Below are 27050 nucleotides of genomic sequence, written 5' to 3' on the forward strand. Positions count from 1 at the left end.
AGTCCAACCAGCACAGCAAACAGAACCTCCCTCCAAAAGTAAATAGAGTCAGAATATAGTGATCAGTGGCTCAAGATGTCAGATTTGATCAGTATTATGACACTAAACAGGTCAAATGCCACACAAAAAGATTTAGAAAGAACATTTTCAGTATATTTAAAATCGCTTCGCTTGTACTGTGGTAAATTTGTATGTATTTTTTATTTTGATATCACAGTAGTTCACAGAATTAATTTAAATATTTCTTATAAAGGCTCTTATGCGTTAGACTTGTTTAATAAAAGTTATTGAAAGTGGATCTGTTTTACACAAAGCATTTATTGATTTTTTGATTAGTCAAGACAATTCCAAATATATTTATAGAAATGAACAACAAAAAACAAGCTATATTTAAATGGTAACGACTTTTGTCAGGTTAGTAAGGAAGGGCATTATATAATAGTGTTGTCAAAAGTACCAACGTTGGTAAGTGAACTTAAAAAAAAAAGTGATGAAACCAGTATTTCCCACCAGCATTTTGAGTTCTGTTGAGCGGATTCTCTGATTGGTCAAATACACATCTTTCATTTTTCATCGAGTGCTTGCATAGATACACACGGGAGTGTTTGAAAGCTGTGTTTATCAGGGTATCCAATCCTTAGTTTTTTTTAGGGCCTTGATTGTTATAGGCTTAATTTTGTAATAATGACCAGCTGACTGCACATTAAACTATTATATGACACGCTTCATGTTCATCATAGTATAATGCTCAATTATTATGGTCCATTTGATCTTCTCTCGTGTTGTTGTTGTCCTCTTATTCCTGAAGGAAAACCAAACTCAGTTTAGTCAGCACTTCCATTGTGTAATCCAACAAACAAACAAAAAAACAAACAGTATTTTATGTGAAGTTGCTCTGCAGTGTGAGTGTTTGATTGCAATCGCATCACCTTAATCGCAGCAGAACATAATCACGTCATTGAGAGCGGTATCGTCTCCATTTCCCTGTGGCTCTTCTATCCGTGTCATAATACCACTAATTCCTCCTCCTTCACACGTTTGACTCCAGCCGCCCCACTCGCCCCAGCTTGTCCCTCTACCCTCTAGTTCAGACCCTCGGCTGCATTTGAATCTGGAGAAAATTCAGATGTGACAATATTATTATAATCAAAAAATAACCAATACTAGTAAAATATATTTTTAAATTCATTATGTTCAGCTAACTTATTTTATCATTAAATGGTAATTAATTATAAAGGCAAACCCAATGCAGTTTATTTACCTTCAAGTTATTTGCCTATTATACTCAATAACATTATAAAATAAAACTAAACTATTCATGATCCCTTTAGTGGCGGAGCTAGAGTTTTTATAGTTGAGGTGGCCAGAGGGGGGCCAAGGCTAATTTAGGGGGTCCGTAGACCTTGAAAGAAAATCAGTGTAGGCTATTACTCCAATTAACAAGCTTGTGATTATTTTTTCTCAATTTTTCTAAACTAAACTATACAGGAACACTACTGAGGTTAAAAGTAATAACTGATTTGTAAACAAGTATTATACTTTTTTTATAATAATGGTATATACTTACATGATTAAGTATAATAAAAAAGATATACGAGGTAATAAAAGTTAACCTCTCTAGTGTAAATTTTTCTCACTAGTTTAAGGACACTGAATGGATTTTCTGCTGTTATATGATTGTTTTCTGGCTGCTGTCTTAACTCAATTAAAACACTCATTGAGTGATTACATGAGACACTATACATTCAGTAAGTTATAGTGTATCTTTCAACATGAATCAGATGGGAATTCTGTGTTTATTTTTTATACTAATATAGCTTAGAATGCCTTGGTTGAACTGAGGAAAAGCGTGAGCATGCATGAAACCTCACACCAATAAAGAGCTCCAAAACTGTTTTTATCATTTGAACGACAGTAGTCAATATTTAAAGTGGAGCAAAACATTTCGTCAAAGTTGTACTAAATCCTAAACAATACCATTCTTGTCTTAGGACAACTTTGATGAACTTTTTTAAACTACCTCAAATGTTGACTACTATAAAACAAACAGAATTTAAATACTGAGACTTTGTTCCCTATTATCAAAAGTGACCTGCTCTGTCGTGTCTGTCAGCTCGTTGTCTGTGTCCCCTCTGCTGTATTTCACTCCGTAAAAAAAAAAAAAATCATGTGGTGCGAGAGGCTGGAAACGGATGAGAGGAAGTACGAAGCAGTAAACAAGATGTCGCATTCTTGAGTTTGAGGCTAAAATAAATGCTTCTTTTAGTACGATTAAACAAGAAAATTAAATAGTAGGATATTAATTATTGGAGTGGCACCCAGGGTGGTTGATCAGATGTCTAGTGCCACCCTGGACACCCATCTGGCACCGCTACTGGACCCCTTTAATCTATTGTTTATTGAACAATTGTGCTGTTGTGTTAAATGTTTATTGTGCACAATCACAGCAATTAATTATACAGCTCTACGAACAAAAAGCATTATGACCTACACCGCCACTTAATTACCTGATGTTGTTTGCGGCTGTGTCATCTCCAAATCCTTGGGAAGATTCGACTCTTAGTTGAAAAGCAGTCAAGAAACAACAAGGACACCATTTGATTTCTGTCCACTCACCCCAGCTGTGGACAAACACAGTTTTGTTGATCAAGTCACATTTTACTTTCAAAAAGGGCAGGAAGTGATTTTTCTCCATAGGAATCACTAGCAGAATTTTAAAATGCCTATGCTTTGCGTTGTTTATGGGTGTTCAAATCGGTTAAACTTAGAAGCCACAAGAAACTTTTATCATGTATGAAAAAAAGGCAAGAAATTGACTGAAAAGTGCAGGGAAAAGTGGCTTGTAAACTTCTGTCTGTTGTCAGGAGGAGAGTTGGATAATGCTTGTGTGTGCATATGGTTAAGAAAAGATAATATGTTAAAGATATTAATAAAGAAATATATAAATAGATACAGAGTGAGAGTGAAAATTCACTCAATGTTAAATGCCACATGTAGACAATGTAAGATATTATATTTGTAGTTTCGAAACTGAAGTGAGTGACAGCTTTTTAGTGACTTTATGGAAGCGCTATTTGCTTGCTTTCTACACTATAATCCGTTCGTAATTTGAATAAAAGTTTCTCTTTATGTGCGTGACTGAAAAAGCAGAACGGATGAGTTGGATGAAAGTTTACTGGTTTAGACACTATTACAAGAGGAATGTATAAACAGAAAATCACAGCATATGTTGGATGTGATCCTTATGTTATGAAGAGGATTTTTCCAACTAAATTGAAATAGTTGCCATCGAGGTGGTGAATATAAGCTAAGTATCTAAGCGTGGTGGCAAACAAACTATTTCACTATGTGATTACCACATTTATATGAAGGATTCAGGATATATGGAACTCCTGAAACTACTGCTGTACAGGGTTTTTAGCTATTGGTCCTGTTAGCAACACGTAAAGTGAGAAAATATCGCTTCCATAGTTTCAGTTTATCCGAATTCCATAAGGTTCCATTGTAATCAATTGCAAATTTAATATCTTATTTAAATTGCGTCTATGTGTGGCATTTAGCGAATTCTCACTGTCTCATGTATGTATTTAGATATTTCTTTATACCTTAATATTATTATAACCATTCACACACAAGCTTAAACCAACTCCTCCTGACTGCAGACACGGGTTTACAAGCCACTTTTCCCTCCTTATAAATAGCAACTTTTCATACTCCAGACAAAATTAAATTTCTAGGTTTGACCAATTTCCATAAACAACTCAAAACATAGGCATATTCAGTTTCTGCTAGTGATTCGTATAGAGAAATATCACTTCCTGTCCTTCAGCTGCATTTTGCATGTCATCACAATCAAGTGATTACAAACAACCTATTTGTAGCTGCTCCTAAACCTAATGTAAGAATTTTTAATAAAACCTGCTTTAACTAGTATTATTGCTCAGAATTACTCAGTCCATTACCTTCCTGCTTCTGAAAGAACTGAAGAATAGTCCTCATATAAGTTCAGTGAGGCTCTCAATGGGTTGATACAGTGAAGATGAATCCCAGTGAGTCCTTTGCTATCCCTAATACCCATAGATGGCTTATCAACCTTAAAACAAGAAAGAGAGAGCCACAAGTAATGTTTAGTTAACTCAAACATAACCCAACGCACTGAAATCTTAAGCAGGTGCATTTCCTTGGAGATACCAGGGTGAATGACAAACAGCAACCTAACCTTCAGTCACCAATAATGCATGTTTAATCACCATTACCATAATCCAGTCATTGCCTGACTTACCTTTAGACTGAACCCTGCAGCATACGTTCCCCTTGGACACATGTCGATATGACTCCACGACCCCCAGTACATCCCATTCGGGACATTCAGCAACGATCTGTAATGTCTGCTGATGCTTCGCTCAGAACGTCTTCCTGTGGACTGAATGCTCACATGCAGCCCAATAATGACTAACAGTAAAGAAAGGAAGTGATGCATTGCTATAGAACAATGAAGTTAATATAAAATACTGATGAAATTAGATCAGTTTGGTTTCTGCAAAGAAATCACCCCAGTAAAGTCTGTTTATATGATACTTCAGAATACATTTATATGGTTCTACAATGTTGTGATATCCTGGTTCTAGCCAATCAGCGGCAAGGAGCACTGAGTGCACGGAAATAACCTGAATGTGAACATGCAAAAATACAAACACTCCAAACACTCATCCAACAAAAATATCTGTAGGCCTAGGTTTGACCGGTAGTGACCATGGAAAGTCTTTTATTTGGTAATATGCCTCTAAAAAGTTAAGGTGTTTGATTTTATATGTGTAACAAGATTTTAAACAATGGAGAACATAAATAATCCCAGGCATTTGCTTACAGGTTTCCTTACACTTAATTTCCTAATGTAAATATAAATTCTTGCAAGTAAGCCAGAGTTCAGCTAAAATATAATTACCGTCATCTTTTAGTCTCCCTCAAGTTATTCCAAACCCACGTGACTTTCTGTCTTCTGAGGGGCACAATGATAATTTAAGTAATTAACTCAAGAATATATAATGTTCAGTACAGACCAAAAGTTTGGACACATCAGTTTCCTCTCACGGCCGTCTTGCCAGTCAAGAAGTGTCGATCTCCAAATGCGAATTATAATTACCATTAGGTAAAAAATATTGAATAATACTTTATGTATGAGAATACCTCATGAAGCTCATCAAGAGAATACCAAGAGTGTGCAAAGCAGTAATCAAAGCAAAAGGTGGCTACTTTGAAGAACCTAGAATATGACATATTTTCAGTTGTTTCACACTTTGTTATGTATATATAATCACACGTGTTAATTCATAGTTTTGATGCCTTCAGTGTGAATCTACAATTTTCATAGTCATGAAAATAAAGAAAACTCTTTGAATGAGAAGGTGTGTCCAAACTTTTGGTCTGTACTGTATCTCTGATCAATTAGTAAAAAAAAAAAAAAAGTTTATCCTTATTTATCCTGACAAATTATGCAAAACTAAAATGATTGTAGATAAAATCAGTGATCTGCATGTTAACACAATCAGCTCAGATGCTGCTCATTGCCAGTAAGAGTGTGTGCCCTTTGAAACAGCTTTGACTGATGAATTTTCAATGTTAATACCACAGAAAACTGTGAGCAGAAATCAACACTGAACACCAGCTTGAGTTCATGATACGAGAGGAGTGAGGATACATGACTCTGCCTTTTCCAGGTCATGTTCTTCCATTTCCAGCTGATGGAACTTAAAAACAATAACATCAAAAATATAGCCGCCAGCAGCAATCATCTGGGTCCGATCACAAACGGCTCAAATGGATGAAGAGGTAATATGATTGAATTGAAATGTGTGCGTGATACACAGTACAGCACTGTATCTAATTGCCCATTTTCCATTTTTAGTGACTGGCAGATCTCAAGATTAAGGGTTTTGAAATATTCTGCCAATAGATTGCAATTGTATATAAATGTTTTTTATTTGTTTGTTTGTTTGTTTGTTTTTGGAGTGATTCATCATTTTGGAAACATTTCAGGGAACAGTTCCTAAAAGTTTTTTTTTTTTTTTTAGTGTGAAGAACAATTCAAAACCTTTTTCCAAAATAAAGAACCTTTTCTGATTCTTTATGGAACCATTGTCAATAAAAATAAGTATAATAAAATGTGTGTATATATATATATATATATATATATATATATATATATATATATATATATAGGATATAAGTATGCCTTCAGAAGATAATAAGGTTTAGGGTAACATGGATGACAGTATTGCTCATAAATTTGGCTGTGCCATCGCCCTGCACCAAAGACCCTTGACAGCATTTGAACCTGGAGAAATGTGGTGGAACTATGACGTCACTTTGTTGGCCGATTGGCTGCTAGCATCACACAGGTTCCCTCAACAAAAAGGCAATGGTAACACTTTACAATAAGGTTCATTAGTTAAACATTAGTTAATGTATTAACTAACATGAACTAACCATGAGCAATGCATTTGTTACTGTATTTACTAATCTTCATTAACGTTAGTTAACGGAAATACAGTTGTTCATTGTTTGTTCATGTTAGTTCACACTGCATTAACTAATGTTAACAAAATTTTAATAATGCATTAGTAAATATAGGAATTAACATTAACAAAGATTAATAAATGCTGTATAAGTGCAGTTCATTATTAGTTCATGTTAACTAATGTAGTTAACTAATGTTAACTAATGAACCTTATTGTAAAGTGTTACCAAGGCGATAGGATTTTTCCATACGCTTTTGGATTATCGCAAAAAATAAGCTCTGTGTTCAACCTCACAAAATAATATAACTTGTATGAATTTTGAAGCCTAAATACAAACGGCAGAACTAAAAAGCTAAACTTAGGCTATAAACAAACTACATCAGTCACTCGCCTTTAACATCACCACCGCCATGCTTCAAACTTTTTAGAAACATTTTCAGTATAAAGGATTTACTATGCAGATGAATTTTATTCCATGTTACATAAGTCTTTTCATATAAAACTAGAATAAATTCAAAACTAGAGCCAAAATAAAACAGTAACAGTAAAGGAAACAGTAAGGAGTGAATAAATGAAATAATCAAAACTAAAACACATGAAAGCACCCATTTCTGTACATTTTGAAATAAAGTCCATTAAAAGTCAATAAATCGTTGATTAATATGGATATTTTAATTCAAAATGAGTCTCCATGTAGTATTCAATAAAAATCTAGTGCATAAAATTATTAAATAACATTATTATTATTAAATGTTAAGATTACATTTATTTTAGTGAATAAAGTACCACGTTTCAGCTACCATTTTGTTAAAGTGGTTACACAAAATGTTATTATATCCTTGCTTCTAGAAAATCCTCAATCTTTGCTTTCTAACTGCTTCATGATGCTGTAAACATTTAAATTTAACTTGGCTTCAAGCACTATTCAGTAAAGTTTTACTGCGACCACGTAAAGCCAGTAAATGTCGTGTTTACATCGAATAATGGTAAATTGAAGTTACCTCATGGTATGAACCCAGAGTTGGTTACATCAGTAATAAAACGAGAATCTTCCATACAAAACTATTGGTTGCATTTTGGGGCAAAGCAAAAAAAAAAAAAAAAAACCTGTCGAAAGACAATATAAAATATGGGGAACTAACTTAATTTGGTTATTCTACAATTAATTGTACTACAAATTACACTACATTTAGAAAATACTATAAATTGATAAACTGTGTCTTCTTTAAGAAATGTAACAGCTTAAAAAAAGTGGGGTGTAAATGGTGTGTTTTATGTCGTACAATAAAACATGAAAGTATCTTGAGCTTGTGTTAACCACGGACCTTATTCAAAGGATAACTATTGCCAAAATGCAACCTGGGCTGTTTTTTTTTTTTTTTTTTTTTTACTGTAAACGAGACAAACATATATCTAAAAGCATAATTACGACAAACGAGCCGTTTTTGAGATTGACCGTGATTTTGTTTTGTGGTCAATGGCCGGTGAATGGGAGTTCTAGGGGCATAACTTTGAGCGCATCAAAATCGATATTTTTACAACATTAAGAAGGCTCGACACACCATGAAACTTTGCTCAAAGTATCGCCTGGGTCTCTACACATGAATTCGAAATCAAAACGAAATCATGGTCAATCTCAAAAATGGCTCGTTTGTCGTAATTATGCTTTTAGATATATGTTTGTCTCGTTTACAGTAAAAAAAAAAACAGCCCAGGTTGCATTTTGGCAATAGTTATCCAAAATTTAACCAAAATCCCATTCAAAAAACCCATTGACGAAAAATTCTTACTTGCTTACGGGATTTTGACTACAAAGTGATGTCATAGTTCCCCCACTCTATATAATGATGTTTTAATTGAACAGCTTGGTGAGGCGAGCTTGTGCCCTTAAATGGAAAGCATAAAACAGTCACATACTCACCTGATGTTGTTTGCAGCAGTGTCGTCTTTAATTCCTTGGGAAGATTCGACTCTCAGCTGGAAAGTGGTCAAGAATCCAAAAGGACACCATTTGATTTTTGTCCACTCACCCCAGCTGAAAAATGCAAAGAGTTTAATTAGTTTAAATATTTATTTCTAGTTTAAACATTTATTGTAAGATTTTCTTTTAAAAACTTAAAGCCATTACTGTCCAACGCCTGACTGAACTGTGACGTAGCCCTCATGTGGGTGTGATAAGCCTTTGGACAGATTGACACAGTGAAGACGAATCCCATTGAGTGCTGTATCATCATCTAAAACGTGGGAAGGTTTTTCCACCTTAGAACAACAACATTGAGACAGTCCTGCATTTGACAGCTCAATCCACAGTACCATTCATCTTGAAAGAATGTTTGCATCTTTAGGCACTTAAGTCTTTCTGATGGTTGAACCTTCAACGATCAGTCATTAGATTCAATGCACGACTTACCCTGAGACCAAACCCTGCGGCGTACGTTCCAGTTGGGCACGTGTCCTTATACCCCCATGACCCCCAGGTCATCCCATTCGGCACAGTCAGCTCTGATAAGAAATGTCTGCGGATGCTCCGCTCAGATAGTCTTCCTGCGCTCTGAACGCTCAGCCCAATAACGACTAGCAGTGAGAACATCATGGAAATAAAGTGATGCATGTTGCAACACTGGCCTGATGGATTAAAATACTAATGAAATTAATTAACTGATCAAGCAGACACAGAGAGCTATTGCAATATCAGAACATTCTCAGCTTTATTAAGAGATATGGGTCATATTTATACAATGCGGTTCATACAACAACATACAGGATGCCCTTTGCCTCCAATCAAAGTAGGCAAAGGTCAAAGATTACCCTATATGGATATTAAGAAATATAGGGTGTTTTGGCCATGTGTGCTTGGTTGCCACTTTTTTTTTTTTTTTTTTTTTTTTTGCCAGTTCTCATTTTTTAGAAGTTTGGCCATGATGTGCACATAATGACAGGAAGTTAGACAAGGGCCGTCAAAAGTGAAGCTTACATGAACCGCATGTAAACACACTTTAGACAAACACTGACTGATCAGATCAAATGCTGCTCACTGAAACAGCTTCACTTGATAGTTTATTTACATTTTTAAATCTTTCATGAGGTTTTAAAGAAAAATAGATACTGTAAATTGTGTGTATGGAAAGATTCCACAAATGTTAAAGGTTCTTTATAGAAGCATAAATGGCAAGTGATGAGTGTAGGATATAAATATGCACTAACAAGGTAACAAGATTTAGGGCAACATGGATGAAAGTATTGCTTATAAATGAGTTCACTGTTCATTTCCAGGAAGTGCATGAACAAATTAGACAATTACTTTGAATGCAGTGTAAGTCACTTTCTTGTTAGTTAAAAATGTCTTGATGGATGCGTTTCAGCTTTTTGTCATCTCAAGATGTTAATTGATGGTGTGGATTATTGTGAGGTTTGTTTGGACACCATGAAAAAAAGTTTCAAATGCCATTGCTTGGACCTTTTGGGAAATGCATTTTTAATTTTAATTAATTTGATTATTTGTTGTAAATACTCACAAAGGCGACAGACCTGTTTAACAATAGGCTGTGGACCACCGTGGAATAAACGACTCAAAATTACTATCCACAAAGTAAAAAGAGCGATGGACTAAATTGCGTTCAGCGAGAGCGCCGCTCTTTATGTTTATCCTGAAACCGTCACACCATAATGACGTAAGCGTGCTCCGGCTCGAATGCTGAAACCCTATGTGAGTGCAGGCCAGGGGGGGAGTGGGGACAATCGTACTAGGGCCTGGTTCATGGCAACCGTGCCTAGTGTGAGTACACCCTAAGTCAGTTTTTAGCTTACCTTAAGACTGAACCCTGCGGCATACTTTCCAACTGGACACATTTCCCTGTCACCCCACGTCCCCCATCTCCCTCCATTCAACACTTTCAGCTCCGATATGTAATGTCAGTCGGACGTCTTTCTGTGGCCTACCTGCAGCCCAATAATGACTAGCAGAGAAAACCTCATAAAAATTAAGTGATACATTGCTGGACCACTGATCTGATGAATTAAAATACTGATGAAATGAATTAGTTGATCAAGCAGACACAGAGAGTACACTATATAACATTCTCAACTTTGTTAAAGGTCCACTGAAGCGCCTTGAAAAACGCAGCCTTATTCTATGTGGTGACGTACTTTTAACTGAAACAAAAACATATCGCCCAGCCCCGCCCACTAATTTTGAATAGCCAATAGCGTTCCATTTATATCTGCTCCGGCCAGAGCTGTTGAGCTCAGTAAAGCCGCATTTGTAAGCTTATGACAGCCACAGACTAATAAATCACCCACAGGTTCAATATGAAACTCTTGCTAAAACGAAATAGTGATCATAATCATGCTGAGGCTGTGTAGTTTAATACATGCCGATCGCACATATGATCTGCTCCGGGTTAATGCGTCTCTGTGTAGGGGGCGGGACACTACGGACTCTAGAGAGCATTTGATTGGACAGAACGTTTGATTAGAAACTGAAGTGCACGGTGATATCATCCAAATCCTTGCTTCATATTGGCGGAAGTGACGAGACTGTAAGTTTTGAATGCCCATATCTTGTAAACGCAAATTTTGTCATTGTTTTGAAGCACACTAGCTTATAGATAATCTTAAGGCTAATATATTCATACTAAAAGCCAAAAAACTTTAATTTTGATTTCAGGGGGACTTTAAGGAAGATGGGTCATATTTATACACAGGTTCATACAAAAAAAATACAGAATGCCCTTGGCATCCAATCAAACTAGGCAGAGGTCAAACATTACCCTAAATGGATGTTAAGAAATATAACAACATTTAAGATGTGTGCACGATCATATGGGCGTGTGTGTGTGCTTAGTTGCCGTTGTCATACGGGTGCACCATTGTCAAGTGGTATCACCATTTAAGGTTTCAGTGTGCAGAATTTGAACTCTCCCACTTGATAAGATAGCCCACTACAAGAATTCAACCGGATTCCACCCATTGACCATTTGCTTTCTTTATTTTCAAATCTTTTTGATGGAGTGATCAATAAGTCAAGCAGGTGAAAAACCTTAGACACAAACAGACAACAGTATATGAGCATGAATAAATACAATCAAAATACAAAGCAAAACTTATACACTAAGTGTTATTTTTAAGTTACTTTAAAATAAGCTTGCAAGTACATTTACATTTACATTTACAAGTAGAAAACAACCATTTATACTCAATTTATACCAAAACACTACTTGAATGATTTTAATGATTATGATATTAACCATTCACTCTTAATCTGAATACACTTCCCATATAAACACCACTAATTCACAAACCAAACTACAAATGAACACAGAACCCTATAATATTCAAATACAACACAATTCAACAAACAACCAAAGTACAAAATAAAAATAAAGCTCACCGGCTGCTGCTTCATTGTTTTGTAGTGGGCTTAACTCTGAACAAAGGAATCTTTCTTTTGTTCAAGCCACTGCTACTCTACATGAAATCTGTTCTGCCCTGCTAATTAATAAATTGACTTCACCTAGTGTTCTCTCACTTGTTAATTCTAGTGCACTCTAACTAGTGCACTCTAGTTAGAAGGGGCAGAGCTACAGCAACCAACTGTTTGCCACAACATAATCATGACAGGAAATTACACAAGTGAAAAGAAGTCAAAAGTGAAGCATATATATATATATATATATATATATATATTATATATATATATATATATATATATATATATATTGTCTTAAGCCATATGATGATTTGCATGAAGAAGTAAATATTCTGTGAGCAAACTGAAGAATCAGTGTTTATTTATTTTATTGTTCTAGTCAGTGATCAAGACAACAATGCAAAACTAAATGTATAAATGAACTGGGATATTAAAGTAAATGACCTGCAAGAAAACACTCTTTAGACAAACACTGACTGATCAGATCAAATGCTGCTTACTGAAACTGCTTTGCTTAATAGTTTATTTACATTATTTAATCTTTGAGGATTTAAAGAAAAATAGATTAAGCAAAGCAAAAATCAGACCTTTAAACAAAAAACAGAAACCTTTAAACTGTGCGTAGAGCATTTTAATATTCAAAAGATCCTTTCTGCACTATAAAGAAACTTTCATGAAGTGGAAAAACAGACATCTCAGAATCCAGTCATTAAAACTCAAATTCAAAGTAAATGATGAGCACGTTCACCTGATGTTTGTGGCTGTGTCATCTCCAATTCTTAGGGAGGATTGGGCTCTTAATTGGAAAGTAGACTCTCATTGGAAAGGCAGTCAAGAATCTAGATGGACACGATATGATTTTTGTTCATTGACACCATCTGAAGAAAATAACTATTTGAGATCATTTCAAAGGTTTTTCAAAGACAATAAAGAATTTTGGTGATTACATCTATTATTTTAGTGGCTTATTTATCTAGCTTATGAAGAAACTGCTCCTAACCCTGAATGTACTCATTTTTTATAATAATCCCATTGAGCGCTGTGTTATCCCAAAAACCATACAATGTAAAAAGTTTTCATCAGATTCAACTTAAAAACCTAAGCTCAGCAGCTGCTTTAAGTAAATCAGCTTAAAACTACAAGTCATTTTAACTTATTACAATCAAAAGTAGTTGATTTAACTTGTGAGTTTAAATGACCTAAGTTCATTTAACTTAACATATTAAGGCACCTGCTAAACTTAAGTTTTTAAGTTGAAACTGGTGAAAACTTTTTAGTGTTTAGGAATGTTCCTGTACTGCAAAAAAAATTACAGCAAACACAATAAAACAATGATCCATTGGGAACAGAGTTAACTAACCAATACTATTCATGCAAGGTGGATTAAAGATTAACTAAACATAAACATACAGTAGTTCATTCAATACTGCACTGAATTTTTGTTCTTGTTTTCTAGGACAAATATGTAAACATTCTTAAATCAAGATACACTGACTTGAGAAGAAAAGTGACAAAACATGTCTTGTATTATCAAAAATATATCAAGCATTATTATAGATTATTTTAGCTAGATACATCTTAATGATAGATTTGTTTTTTTAGCTTTCGTCTTCTCAAGATGTTAATTGATGGACTGGAGTGGTGTGGATTATTGTGTTGTTTTTATGAGCCGTTTGGACACTCAAATGGCCTTGATTGGCATTTTGTGTTTTTAATTTAATGTGTTGTTATTTTGATATTTTATTAATGGGGTTGAAAAATTAATTTGATATTAATGGGGTTCACAGAAACCATTTGATTATTTATTGTAAAGACTCTTGTGTAAAGATGCTTTGATGCTTGAATTAAAGTGATTGCAAATGTGCCTATTTTTCACAAAGCATTTTTTCCTCATTTTTTGATTAGTCAACATGAGAAAAAAGACATTAATAAACAGACAAACACTAATGTCATTCCATGCAAAATTAACATTTTAATAGATCTTAGGATATAATAACTTGCTCATGACAGTTCATAACAGTATGATGATCAGTTATTATAATACATTTGATCTTGCTGTTCTTGTCGTCGTCCTCTAACACCTGAAAGAAAAGCCAAATTCAGTTAAGCCAGCACTAACATCACTGAGATCTTACAAACTGCTCTGCGATCTGAGTGTTTGGGTGCGATCGCATTACCCTATTTGCAGCAGTACATGCGTACGTCATTGAGAGCGGTGTCATCTCCAATGCCCTGCGGTGCCTCTATACGTGTCTTGATACCACAAATCCCTTTTCTTTGACATGTATGACTCCAGTCGCCCCAGTCACCCCAGTGTGTGCCTTCACCCACCAGGAAAGACCCTCCACTGCACTTGAACCTGGAGACATTTGGGCAAAACAAACTCTTGGAACTTGTAGCATAAAACTGGTTTCAGCGGCTACTCAGCTAAATTTAAGTTTTATTTTCGGCAAATTTGACAAAATTATCTTCAAATAATGGTTTTCACTCCAAAATTGAGGTGCATAAGCAGATTTCAGAGAGGCAATCAGTTTCAAAAAGAAATACAAAATCTGAAATAAAACAAGGTGACAAAAAGATTGAATCCAAGATTTGGTGTTAATGAGTGATTTACAAGCAATTTTTAAAAGGTCTGTCATTTTTGACCAAGAGCACCAAATTAGGTTTAAGGATTTTCAGCACAGCTTAAAAGCGCATACCTAATGTTGTTTGCGGCCGTGTCGTCAAAAATTCCTTGAGGCGATTCGACTCTCAGCTGGAAAGCTGTTAAGAATCCAGAAGGACACCATTTGATATCTGTCCACTGACCCCAGCTAAAGAAAAATCACAGTTTTATTGATCAAACTCATCATTATTTTCAAGAAAATGTAACTGACTTTTGACATAACAATTCTTAACCTTGCAAACCCGTAACACAGATAATAAATAAAGTCTACTATCAAGCAAAGTTGTTTCAAAAGGTACATGCTCTTATAAGAGCAACATTTGACTTGATTAGTTAGTGTTTGTCTGAAGTGTTTAAATTGACTTGCACAATCATTTAGTTAAAACATGGATAAACAGAGATTCTATTGCTGTGTACAGCCCATTACCTGCCTACATTTGACCGAACCGAGGCGTAGTTGTGATACGAATGTGTTAAGCCTTTGGACAAATCAACGCAGTGAAGGCGAATCCCATTGAGTGCAGTATCGTCTCCATGACCAATATGATCTTGCACCTTAAACAAGAGTTTAAAAGTGAAAAGGAGTATTCTTAACTCCAACCTCCAGTGTTCCTGGAGGTACACCAGCATCACACATTTCAGCTGTCTCCCTTCTCTGACCTGTCCATTTCAGGTCTTGGAGTTTCTACTAAGGAGCTGATGAGTTGAATCAAGTTTGTTCAAAAACGTTTACTGTTTGTGTACCTTCAGGAGCAGCTGGGAATCCCTGGACTAACCCAATCCAGAGGAACATTCAACTTCATACTTCTTTATTGTTAAGCAGTCACAAAACTTAAGCAGGTGCAGTTTGAATTATTATAGCAACTGTAGAGTCCATTTCCATTAAGGGTTTGAACCTTCAACCCTCAGTCATTAGCTTACACTTTCAAGCATTAAACCACCAACATACAACTGTAATTTAGTCAGTTCTTAGCTTACCTTTAGACTGAACCCTGTGGAGTACATTCCACCTGGACACATTTCCCTTTGACTCCACGACCCCCATCTCCCTCCGTTTGTCACCGTCAGCTCCGATATGTAATGTCTGTCAAAGCTTCGCTCAGGACGTCTTTCTCCGGCCTGAACACTCACCTGCAGCCCAATAATGACTAGCAGAGAAAACATCATGGAAATGAAGTGATGCATTGCTGCAGCGCTGGCCTGATGGATTCAAATACTGATGAAATTAATGAATTGATCAAGCAGACACAGAGAGCTAGTGCACTACCATAACATTCTATTTATTAAGAGAGATGGGTCATATTTATACAACACAGGTTCATACAAAAACATACAGGATGCCCTGGACATCCAATCAAAATTGTCAGAGGTAAAAAAAATACCCTAAATGGATATTAAGAAATATAACAACAATTAGGATGTGTGAATGAGCACATGGGTGTGTATTGTGGGTTGCTGTCATTATATGAGTGCACGGATGTCTCCAAGGTCTAGTTCTCATTTTGTCTAGGTGTGTCTATGATGTGCACATAATCGCAGGAAATTACACAAGGAGGTCAAAAGTGCAGCTTAAGAAATCAGAAAAAAAAAATATAATTAAAATAAGTAATAAGAAAATTAACAGTCTTCTTAAGTCATATGATTCTTTGCATGATGAAATGAATATCCGCAGAACAAACTCGGAACATTTAACTAAAGAATCAGTGTTTATTACATTATTAGTACATTATTGTTCCAATCAGTGATCAAGACAACAATGCAAAGCTAAATGACTAAATGAACTCTAATATTAAAGTCAATGACTTGCATGTAAACTAGGGTAAACTCATTTTTATTGCTCCGATAAATAAATGAAATTCGATCCGATAAAGTACTCTTGCTGGTAAATCAATCAATCAGTCTGGTTTATCTGAGATTCATCTGCTTTCAGAGTCCAAGTGCTGCAGCTGTTAACTGCAGTGACTCTCGGACTTTGTCGCGTTTAATACGTCATCATCTGTGTCGTCAACATCGTCTTCGCCGGTCTGGAAGTTTTTCGCGGTGGCAGAGGAGGACGATGCTATTTGCAACAAATGTTTAGCAAGGATTCTGAGAGGAGGTAAAAAGCCTTCAAGTTTTAACACAACAAATCTTAAATCTCACTTCAGAGGTCGTCATCGCGGTGAATCTGTTTTAGGGGCCGTTCACATGTCGCGCCTAAAAACGCGTGGAAAACTCTAGATGCGCCGCTTTCTCTTTCTTTCCAAACCGCTCTGTAGCCTGCTCTGCTGTGGCGTCTGCCGTTGCTAAGCAACCATGACCTGCGCTCTCCATAAGGACGCGGAAGTTTCAGCAAAGGATAAATGGATTGTCAGCATTAAAAATCACTTGCAGTAGCTCTGTTATCAAATTTATTTAAATATGTTTATTCCTGTACAGCTATGATAAGCTGTTTCTCCACCTTGGCAGTGCTTTCAATGTTATTAAGGGAAAGGATGAAGCTGATTGTTTGGTTCATGTCACATGACCTGCGTTGGGCTTACGGCATTCTGAACAGTTCAGATGTTTTTATCTCGATTCTGATGTCTTATTCCCCGTCTTGTACGATTTGGTTTCTGCACACATTCATAATATGATCAATAAGAATGGACTACACGTAAGCTTTAACGGACATTTGGACATCTGACGTTACTCCATGATGCACTTTTCATTTTTTCCAGGTTGACAGATGTCAAAGCATTTTACTTATTTAGAATTGTGGTGCCTTACACAAAAAATAAAAACATTCAGTCAGGACTGATGTTTGCTATGATTGTTAGACCCAGATATATAATATACGTTTCATTAGTTTATCTTAGAATTTGTATTCTCCTGGGTGCACAAAATTATCATATAAAAATATGAACGTATTGGGTATCGGTATCGGTATCGGCCACAAGAAGGACTTAATTATCGGCTAATTATCGGTATCTGTAAAAAAAATTCATATCGTGCATCCCTAATGTTAACACAATTTAGACAAGCACCGGCTGATCAGATCAAATGCAATCTTTCTTGAGGTTTTAAAGAAAAATAGATACTGTAAGCAGAATTTTTTGCAATGGAAATATTTTGGATGTTAAAGTTTCTTTACAAAACCATCAATTGCAACAAAGAACCTTTAGTTTTAAGAATGTAAATATGCACTCAGCAAGATAACAAAGTTTCTTTTTAACAGAGTTGACAGTATTACACTTAAATTTAATGAAGTGTGTCTCTTCCATTGGACACATTTAGCAATGATCCATAATATCTGTTGACGCTTCGCTCAGAACCTCTTCCTGTGGACTGAATGCTCACATGCAGCCCAATCATGACTAGTAGTAAAACAATGAAGGGATGCATTGCTCCAGCAAAAGCCTGATGGATTAAAATACTAATTAAATAAATTTCTGTTTGGTTTCTACACCTAAAACTGATCCCTGCTCCGTAACAACCACCTAATTTTCTCAAAACTGTTTCAGAATGTATTTATATGATTTAGCAATATTGTAATATTCTGGTTCTAGCCAATCAGCTGTCAGGAGCACTGAGCAAATGTCAATGACCTGTACGTAAACACACTAAAATACAAACATCTGCGTACTTAACCCTTGGTGTCCCTTGGTGTTTAAACTGTTTTTAATGAGTGAAATATTATATGTACCGCAACACCTTATAAAAGACCAGCCTTAAATGGCAGGCATTTGCATAAACAAGAATGATTGCAAGAGAGCCAGTGTTAAATGATTAGCTAAAAATAATCTTTCTGTCATCATTAATCTCCCTCATGTGGTTCCAAACCTGTATGATTTTAAGTAATATGAAAGAATGTTCATACAACTTGATTGCTGCACAAGTCTTCTTAAGTCTTAAGTCATATGCTTCTTTGCATGAAGAAATAAATATCCACAGAAGAAACTTTAGAATCTAAAGAATCAGTGTTTAGTCGTATTATTGTTCCTGCCAGTGATCAAGACAAAATGCAAAACTAAATAACTAAATGAACTGGGATATTAAAGTCAATGACCTGCATGTAAACACACTTTAGACCAACACTGACTGATCAGAAACAGTATAATTATTGACAGCAATTACAAAAAAAAAAAAAAACATAATAGCTCTCCCTTATCAAGCAGGAGGAAGCCTTATTGTAAATTATAGATTTTTTTAGTTAAAAACATCATAATGATGGATTTGTTTCTTTTGTCTTTTTCAAGATTTTTAATTGATGGACTGGATTGGAGTGGTGTGGATTGCATGTGGATAACTGTGATGTTTTTTTATCAACTTATTATGGCATTTGGTTATCAAATGGCATTGCACGGACCTTTTGGAAATGTTTAATTTAATGCATTTTTTATTTTGATATTTCATGGGTTCACAGAAATAATTTATTTATTGTAAAGTCTCTTCTCATGCTTTTATGCTTGAAGTAAAGTTTTTGAAATATGCACGCTTATCACAAAGCATTTCTTCATTGTTTCATAAGAAAAATAAATGAATGAGACACAAGGAATAGTATAATACTCATATAATATTGTTAATGATTTCAATCAAGTCAGCGAAAAAGAACATTAATCAACAGACAAACACTAATGTCATTTCAAGATGAAACGATATTTTAATAGATTTAAGGATACAATTATGCCCTCAGAAAAATGTGGGCTCATAACAGTATTCTGATCAATTATTACGATCCATCTGATCTTCTTGCTGTTCTTGTTGTCATCCTCTAACACCTGAAAGAAAAGCCAAATTCAGGCACTAACATCACTGAAATCTTCCAAACAGCTCTGCGATCCAAATGTTTGCTTGCGATCGCATTACCCTAATTGCAGCAGTACATGCGCACGTCATTGAGAGCGGTGTCGTCTCCTTGTCCTTGCGGCCCTTCTATCCACGTCTTGATACCACAAATCCCTTTTCCGTGACATGTATGACTCCAGCCACCCCAGTCACCCCAGTGTGTGCTTTCACCCAGCAGGTAAGACCCTCCGCTGCATTTGAAGCTAGAAGAAATTTGGGCAAAACAAACTCTTGGAACTTGTAGCACAAAATGGTTTCAGAACCAAACAGTTATATATAGAGTGTATAGTATATTTTGAGCAAATTTGAACGCAAATAATGTTTTTTTTTCACTGTAAAACTGAGGTGCATAAGCACATTTTAATGAGGCCTACAATCAAAGAGTTCCAAGAAGAAATACAAAATCTGAATTTACAAGCAGTTTGTAAAAGACTGGTCATTTTTGACCAAGAGCACCAAATAAGTTTAAAGGATAATCATACTCACTAGATGTTGTTTGCAGCTGTGTCATCACCGTTTCCTTGAGGCTGTTCCACTCTCAGCTGAAAAGCAGTCAAGAGTCCAGAAGGACACCATCTGATATCTGTCCACCGACCCCACCTGAAGAAAAAAGAGTTTTATTGAACAAACCACTCATTATTTTCAAGTTCATTTGTCTATCTTATGAAAAAAACTGCCTTTGACTTCATAACCGCAAACCTGCTAAATTATTACTATTAAGACTGAGCCCATTACCTGCCTTCAGCTGACTGAACTGTGGTGTAGATGTGATATGAGTGTGTTAGGCTACTGGAGTAATCAACGCAGTGAAGGCGAATCCCGTTGAGTGCAGTATCATCCCCACCACCAATGGGACCTTCGACCTTAAAAACAAAACAAAACAAAAACAACAACACTAAGACAAATTAGAAAGAGAAAAGGAGTAATCATAACTTCAGCCTCAAGTGTTCCTGGAGGTACAACATCACGCATTTCAGATGTCTCCCTTCTCTGACCTGTCCATTTCAGCACTTGGAGTTTCTACTAAGGAGCTGATGAGTTGAATCAAGTTTGTTCAAAAATGTTTACTGTTGTGTGCCTTCAGGAGCAGCTGGGAATCCCTGGACTAACCCAATCCAGAGGAACATTCAACTTCATGTTTCTTTAGTATTAAGCAGTCACAAAACTTGAGCAGGTGCAGTTTAAATTACTACCATCAACTCTGGAGTTCATTTTTGTTTTATTCAGCTTACACTTTCAAGGATTAAACCACCCACATACTACTTTAATTAAGTCAGTTTTTAGCTTACCTTAAGACTGAACCCTGCGGCGTACTTTCCAATTGGACACATTTCCCTGTCACCCCACGAACCCCATCTCCCTCCATTCGGCACGCTCAGCTCCGATATGTAAAGTCTGTCGATGCCTCGCTCAGGACGTCTTTCTCCGGCCTGAACTCTCACCTGCAGCCCAATAATGACTAGCAGAGAAAACATCATGGAAATGGAGCGATTCATTGCTGCAGCACTGGTCTGATGGATTAAAATATTTATGAAATTAATTAATTGATCAAGCAGACACAGAGAGCTAGTGCACTACCATAACATTCTCAACTTTAAGGAAGATGGGTCATATTTATACAACACAGGTTCTTACAACAACATACAGGCATCCAATCAAACTAGGCAGAGGTCAGACATTACCCTATATGGATATTAAAAAATATAACAACATTTAAGATGTGCGCATGAGCATACGGGTGTGTGTTTAGTTATCATACGGATGCACCAGTGTGTCCGATATCTAGTTCTCATTGTGTGTAGGTGATCAAAATCATGGCAGGAAATTACACAAGTGAAAAGAATCAAAAGTAAAGCTTATATATATAATAACAGTCTTAATCAACAGACAAACACTATTGTCATCTGAAGCAAAATTTATATTTTAATAAATGAAAATGACAGCTGGCTTCTGCTTTGTGTTGAGGTCCTGATCACCTCTCAGGCTTTATGATCAGTTATTGCAATCCATCTGATCTTCCTGCTGTTCTTGTTGTCAACCTCTAACGCCTGAAAGAAAAGCCACACTCAGATTAGCCAGCACTTAGATCACTGAGATCTTACAAACAGCTCTGCGATACGAGTTTTTTACTGTGATCGCATCACCTTAATCGCAGCAGAACATGCGCACATCGTTGAGAGCGGTGTCGTCTTTTTTGCCCTGTGGCCCTTGTATCCGTGTCTTGATACCACATATCCCTTTTCCTTGACATGTCTTCCAGTAGCTCCAATCGCCCCAGTGTGTGCCATCACCCACCAGATGAGACCCTCCACTGCATTTGAACCTGGAAGAAATTTAAATGTGACATTATAATAAAATATGTTTTTTCAGTCAATACTAACAAAGCAAGGTTAAACACACTCTTGGAACTTGAAAAGAGGCCTGTAGCACAAAACTGTGCTGCTAATTTCTGATTTGGGAGTGATTTGTTTGTTAAAAAATGTTAGGCTACCTTATTAAAAGTATTGCTCTTAAGAGTCCTGTGTGTTTTGTATCACTAACGTAGTGTCCGTTCTCGAAACATATAAGCTCTGCCTGCGTGAGGCGCACCGCTTCCAACTTATGATGTTTTATTAAAATGTATTAATTCTGAACAACGTGTTATGTGTCCATATTGCACTAAAATGCAACACTGCATTTCCTTTGGGTCCACAGCAAAAATCGACTGGATGAACTGTTCTCGACATAATAAAAATGCAAACAGAAAGACACACAAAGATTCCTGCCTTTATTAGAGAGAAGAATATGTTCAGTCCCCTCTCTCCGAAGCTTTGAATATTCGGTGTTGATTACTACCGAAGCTTCGAAGCTCAAAAAATGGTATTCGGACCAGATCTAACATAAGCACAGATCAGTGAGACCTACAATCAGTCAGTTCCAAAAAGATTTGGTGCTGATAATAAAGCAGGTCATTTTGACTAAGAGCTCCAAATTAGTCTGAAGGAGCACAAAATCCCATACTCACATGTTGTTTGCGGCCGTGTCGTCACTACTTCCTTGAGATTTTTCAACTCTCAGCTGAAAAGCAGTCAAGAATCCAGAAGGACACCATTTGATATCTGTCCACTGACCCCAGCTGAAGAAAAAAAAAACACAGGGTTTTATTGATCAAATTATTTTTTTTACAAAATTCTTTTGTGCTTTTAGCTTATGAAAAAACAGCTCTTAACGTAACAATTCTCAATAACCGCAAGTAAATTATTACACTTCAGACTGAGCCCATTACCTGCCTACATCTGACCGAACTGTGGAGTACAATACAAGCGTGATGTGCTTTGTGTCACAGTAATGCAGTGAAGGCGAATCCCGTTGAGTGCAGTGTTATCATACATTTGACCATAAAGTGGACCTTGCACCTAAAAAAAAAACAACAACACTAAGACAAATTCTGAAGAGAAAAGCAGTAATCGTAATGCCAAACTCCAGTGTTCCTGGAGGTACACCTGCATCACGCATTTCAGATGTCTCCCTTCTCTGACCTGTTCATTTCAGGACTTGGAGTCTCTACTAAAGAGCTGATGAGTTGAATCAAGTTTGTTCAAAAATGTTTTTTGTTGGTGTGCCTTCAGGAGCAGCTGGGAATCCCTGGACTAACCCAATCCAGAGGAACATTCAACTTGCTTCTAAGCATTCAAAAGCTTCTTCATTATTAAGCAGACACAAAACTTGAGCAGGTGCAGTTTGAATTACTAACAGCAACTCTAGAGTTCACACTTTCACTTTTAAGCATTAAACCACCCACATACTACTATAATTAAGTCCGTTTTTAGCTTACCTTAAGACTGAACCCTGCAGCAAATGTTCCACTTGGACACATTTCCCTGTGGCCCCATTGCCCCCATGTCTGTCCATTCAACACCGTCAGCTCCGATATGTAATGTCTGTCGATGCCTCGCTCAGGACGTCTTTCTCCGGCCTGAACTCTCACCTGCAGCCCAATAATGACTAGCAGAGAAAACATCATGGAAATGGAGCGATTCATTGCTGCAGCACTGACCTGACAGATTAAAATACTGATGAGATTAATTAATTGATCAAGCAGACACAGAGAGCTAGTGCACTACCATAACATTCTCAACTTTATTAGGGAGGTGGGTCATATTTATACAACACAGGTTCATGCAACAGCATACAGGATGTCCTGGACATCCAATCAAAATTGTCAGAAGTAAAAAATACCCTAAATGGATATTAAGAAATCTAACAACAATTAAGATGTACGTACAAACAAATATGTGTGTGTGTGTGTGTGTGTGTGTGTGTGTGTGTGTGTGTGTACCTGGTATTCATCACGTTGTGGGGACCAAATGTCCCCACAAGGATAGTAATACCAGTAGATTTTGACCTTGTGGGGACATTTCTTAGGTCCCCATGAGGAAACAGGCTTATAAATCATGCACAATGAGTTTTTTTGAGGAAGTAAAAGTGTGCACAATCTCCTGTGAGAGCTAGGTTTAGGTGTAGGGTAGGTGTAGGGTGATAGAAAGTACGGTTTGTACAGTATAAAAACCATTACGCCTATGGAATGTCCCCATAAAACAAGTAAACCCAACATTATTGTTCCAATTGGTGATCAAAAATACAATGTAAAATTATAAAAGTATGTTCATGCATCTTGACGGCTGCACAAGTCTTCTTAAGTCATATGTTGCTTTGCATGAAGAAATAAATATCTGCAGAGCAAACTTGGATAAGTTAGTTCCAGTTAGTGATTAAGACAACAATGCAAAACTAAATGACTAAATGATATTACTCTGATATTAAAGTCAATAAACAGAATGTAAACACACTTCAGACAAACACTGACTGATCAGATCAAATGCTGCTCACTGAAACAGCTTCGCTTGATAGTTTTAATCTTTCATGTGGTTTTAAATAAAAATAGGTACTGTAAAGCAGAATTCTGACCTTTAAACAAGAAAACAAAATGATTAACATTTAAATATTCAAATGAAACTTTCTGCACGTTAAATAGATTTAGGCAATGGAAAGATTCTTTATGGAAGCATAAATGCCAACAAAGAACCTTTATTTTAAAGAGTGTATAGGATATAAATATGTCCTCAAAAAGGTCACAACGTTTATTTTTAACAGGGTTGACAGTATTGCACTTGAATTTAATGTAGTGTTTGTTGGCTGTTCATTTCCAGGAAGTGCATGAACAGATAAGACAATTATATTGAATGCGGTGTAATTTGCTTTATGTCTGTCACTATAATGAAGCATCTGATGTAAAATGTTGTGATAAATGATGTGATACTACAATGTGCTTCTTAGAAAGGGACTATAATGCTGATATTTGATCCAGTCAGCCTCAGCTTTTCAGGGGGTCTTGACCGTCCTGTTTTGTGAAAATGACTGGCTGACTGTGCATTATCACTTACAACACTGTGGCATGACATGGTTCATGTTAGCTTATCATAGTATGATGATTTTGCTGTTCTTATAGCATCCTCTTACACCAGAGTTACTCTGTGGTACAGTATGTGTCAATCCAAGTGTTTGATTACGATTGCAACACCTTAATCGCAGCAAAACATTTGGACATCATCGAGAGCGGTGTCGTCTCCTATTTCCTGCGGCTCTTCTATTCGTGTGGTGATGCCCCAATACACAATATGTGCCATTACCCTTCAACAAAGAACCTCTACTGCAGCTGAATCTGAAGAAAGGTTTAAAAACAAGAAGAAAATATCTTCTGCTTCAGAATGCATGCATGCAATTAATCTATTGTCATATCTTGATTCCAGCCAATTGCACAAAATATAAACATCTGTATGCTTAACCTTTAATGTCCCTGAAAACTGTTTAGCTTGGTAAAATGCATATAAAATGTTGAGTTGCTTGATTGATTTTGTATTTTTTGAAGTGAAATATTAAGCATGCATTGCAACCCAGAATAAAAGACCAACCTTAAATGGCAGGCGTTTGCTTAAACAAAAATAATTGCAAGGAAGCAAGTGTCAAAGGAAATGATTAGCTAAAAATTATCTTTCTGTCGTCTCTTAATCTCCCTCATGTGGGTCCAAACTTGTATGACTTTAAGTATTATGAAAGTATGTTCATGCATCTTGACTGCTGCATAAGTCTTCTTAAGTCATATGCTGCTTTGCATAAAGAAATACATTTCCGCAGAGCAAACTTAGATAAGTTAGTTCCAGTTAGTGATCAAGACAACAATGCAAAACTAAATGACTAAATGAACTCTGGTATTAAAGTCAATGACCTGCATGTAAACACACTTTAGTCAAACACTGACTGATCAGAGCTTGTTGAAACAGCTTTGCTTGCTAGTTTCTTTACATTTTTTAATCTTTCATGAGGTTTTAAAGAAAAATACATTCTGTAAAACAGAAATCAGCCATTTAAGCAAAAAGGAAACAAAATTGTGTAAAAAAAAAAAAAACATTTTAATATATGAACGAACCTTTCTTCCCTATATAGAAACTTTAATGCAATCAAAAGATTTCATGGTTGTTAAAGCTTCTTTATGGAATCATATATGGCAACAAAGAACCTCAATTTTGTAGGATATAAATACTGTATGCCCTCAGAAGGGTAACAAGTTATTGTTAGCAGGGTTGTCAGTATTACACTTAAATTTAATGTAGAGATCCTGTAGAGTTCACTGTCCATTCAAAGGAAATGCATGAACAGACAAGAAGATAACTTTGAATGCAGTGCAAGTTGATTTACATCAAACTGTCTGCTACATGCATTCATGTAATCAAACATCTAATGTTGAATGTTGTGATAAAGGGTGTGAAACTACAAGATGCTTCTCAGAAAGAGACTTCCATGCTGATTTTTGACACAAAAATAAAAAAAAGTCAACCTCTGCTATTTTCGAGGTCTTAGTCATGTTAGGCTTTTATTTATTTTAATTTTTTATTAACAAGGTTCATCTTAGCTCATCATAGTATCAATTATTATAATCCATCTGATCTTCTTGTTGTTTTGCTGTCGTCCTCTGAAACCTGAAAGAAAAACCAAACTTAGTTGCTCTGCAGTATGTGACAATCCGAGTGTTTGATTGTGGTCGCATCACCTTAATCGCAGCATAACATCCACGCGTTATTGAGAGCGGTGTCGTCTCTCATTCCCTGTGGCTTTTCTACCTCTGTCATGATGCCACAAATTCCTTTTCCTTTACATGTTGAGCTCCAGCCGCCCCAATCGCCCCAGTCTGTGCCGTCGCCCTCCAACACAGACCCTCCAGTGCAGCTGAATCTGGAAAAAGGTTTAAAAAGAGGAAAAAAAAATATTATTTGAAAACGCAGACAGAATCTCGTAATCCAGTTATTAAAACTGATTTTATTGTATAACATCGCTTACGAAAAAAGTTTACTGAAGTGTGCTATTAGTATACTTTTAAACTTAAAACAAGAAAGTATACTTTCAGACTACTTTTTATGTACTTCTCAGAAGTGTGCTTTATATTATTCTCAGAAATAAACTTAAAATGACATAGTTCTCATATACTTGACTTATACTGCCCTCCAAAGGAAAAGCGCAGTATAAGTCTACATATTTGGTCAAAATTGAGTTAAGGCTTAAAATTAGTTTTGTGACAACCGTTTTGTCTTGTGGCAAA

The 27050-nt window shown here is 36.1% G+C and overlaps 3 protein-coding genes and 1 pseudogene across 4 annotated transcripts; all 4 read right to left on the bottom strand.

Moving 5' to 3' along the window:
* Positions 1-111: 111 nt before the first annotated feature.
* Positions 112-9108, bottom strand: LOC141292116 (vitelline membrane outer layer protein 1 homolog). Its single transcript, XM_073824071.1, has 7 exons — positions 8929-9108; positions 8647-8777; positions 8440-8553; positions 5627-5747; positions 4283-4423; positions 3963-4093; positions 112-1111 (listed from the first exon to the last, which is right to left on the bottom strand). The coding sequence occupies exons 1-7, from the start codon at positions 9106-9108 to the stop codon at positions 931-933; spliced, it is 999 nt and encodes a 332-aa protein (XP_073680172.1). The 3' UTR covers positions 112-930.
* Positions 9109-13898: 4790 nt separating this feature from the next.
* Positions 13899-15857, bottom strand: LOC141292578 (vitelline membrane outer layer protein 1-like). The gene is made up of 5 exons (XM_073824613.1): positions 15590-15857; positions 15039-15166; positions 14646-14759; positions 14124-14305; positions 13899-14027 (listed from the first exon to the last, which is right to left on the bottom strand). Exons 1-4 carry the CDS (start codon positions 15794-15796, stop codon positions 14125-14127), a joined length of 630 nt encoding a protein of 209 aa, XP_073680714.1. The 5' UTR covers positions 15797-15857; the 3' UTR covers positions 13899-14027; position 14124.
* Positions 15858-19263: 3406 nt separating this feature from the next.
* On the bottom strand, positions 19264-21421 carry LOC141292576 (vitelline membrane outer layer protein 1-like). Of its 2 annotated transcripts, XM_073824612.1 has the most exons (5): positions 20707-21421; positions 20153-20280; positions 19904-20017; positions 19439-19620; positions 19264-19350 (listed from the first exon to the last, which is right to left on the bottom strand). In XM_073824612.1, exons 1-4 carry the CDS (start codon positions 20911-20913, stop codon positions 19440-19442), a joined length of 630 nt encoding a protein of 209 aa, XP_073680713.1. In that variant the 5' UTR covers positions 20914-21421; the 3' UTR covers positions 19264-19350; position 19439. The 2 variants fall into 2 exon arrangements, with proteins under 2 accessions (XP_073680713.1, XP_073680712.1); XM_073824611.1 differs by having other exon boundaries at positions 19282-19620.
* Positions 21331-23506, bottom strand: LOC141292579 (vitelline membrane outer layer protein 1-like; annotated as a pseudogene).
* Between the last annotated feature and the right edge of the window lie 3544 nt (positions 23507-27050).

This window comes from Garra rufa, chromosome 19 (assembly GCF_049309525.1).
Source record: "Garra rufa chromosome 19, GarRuf1.0, whole genome shotgun sequence".
Taxonomy (NCBI): Eukaryota; Metazoa; Chordata; class Actinopteri; order Cypriniformes; family Cyprinidae; genus Garra; species Garra rufa.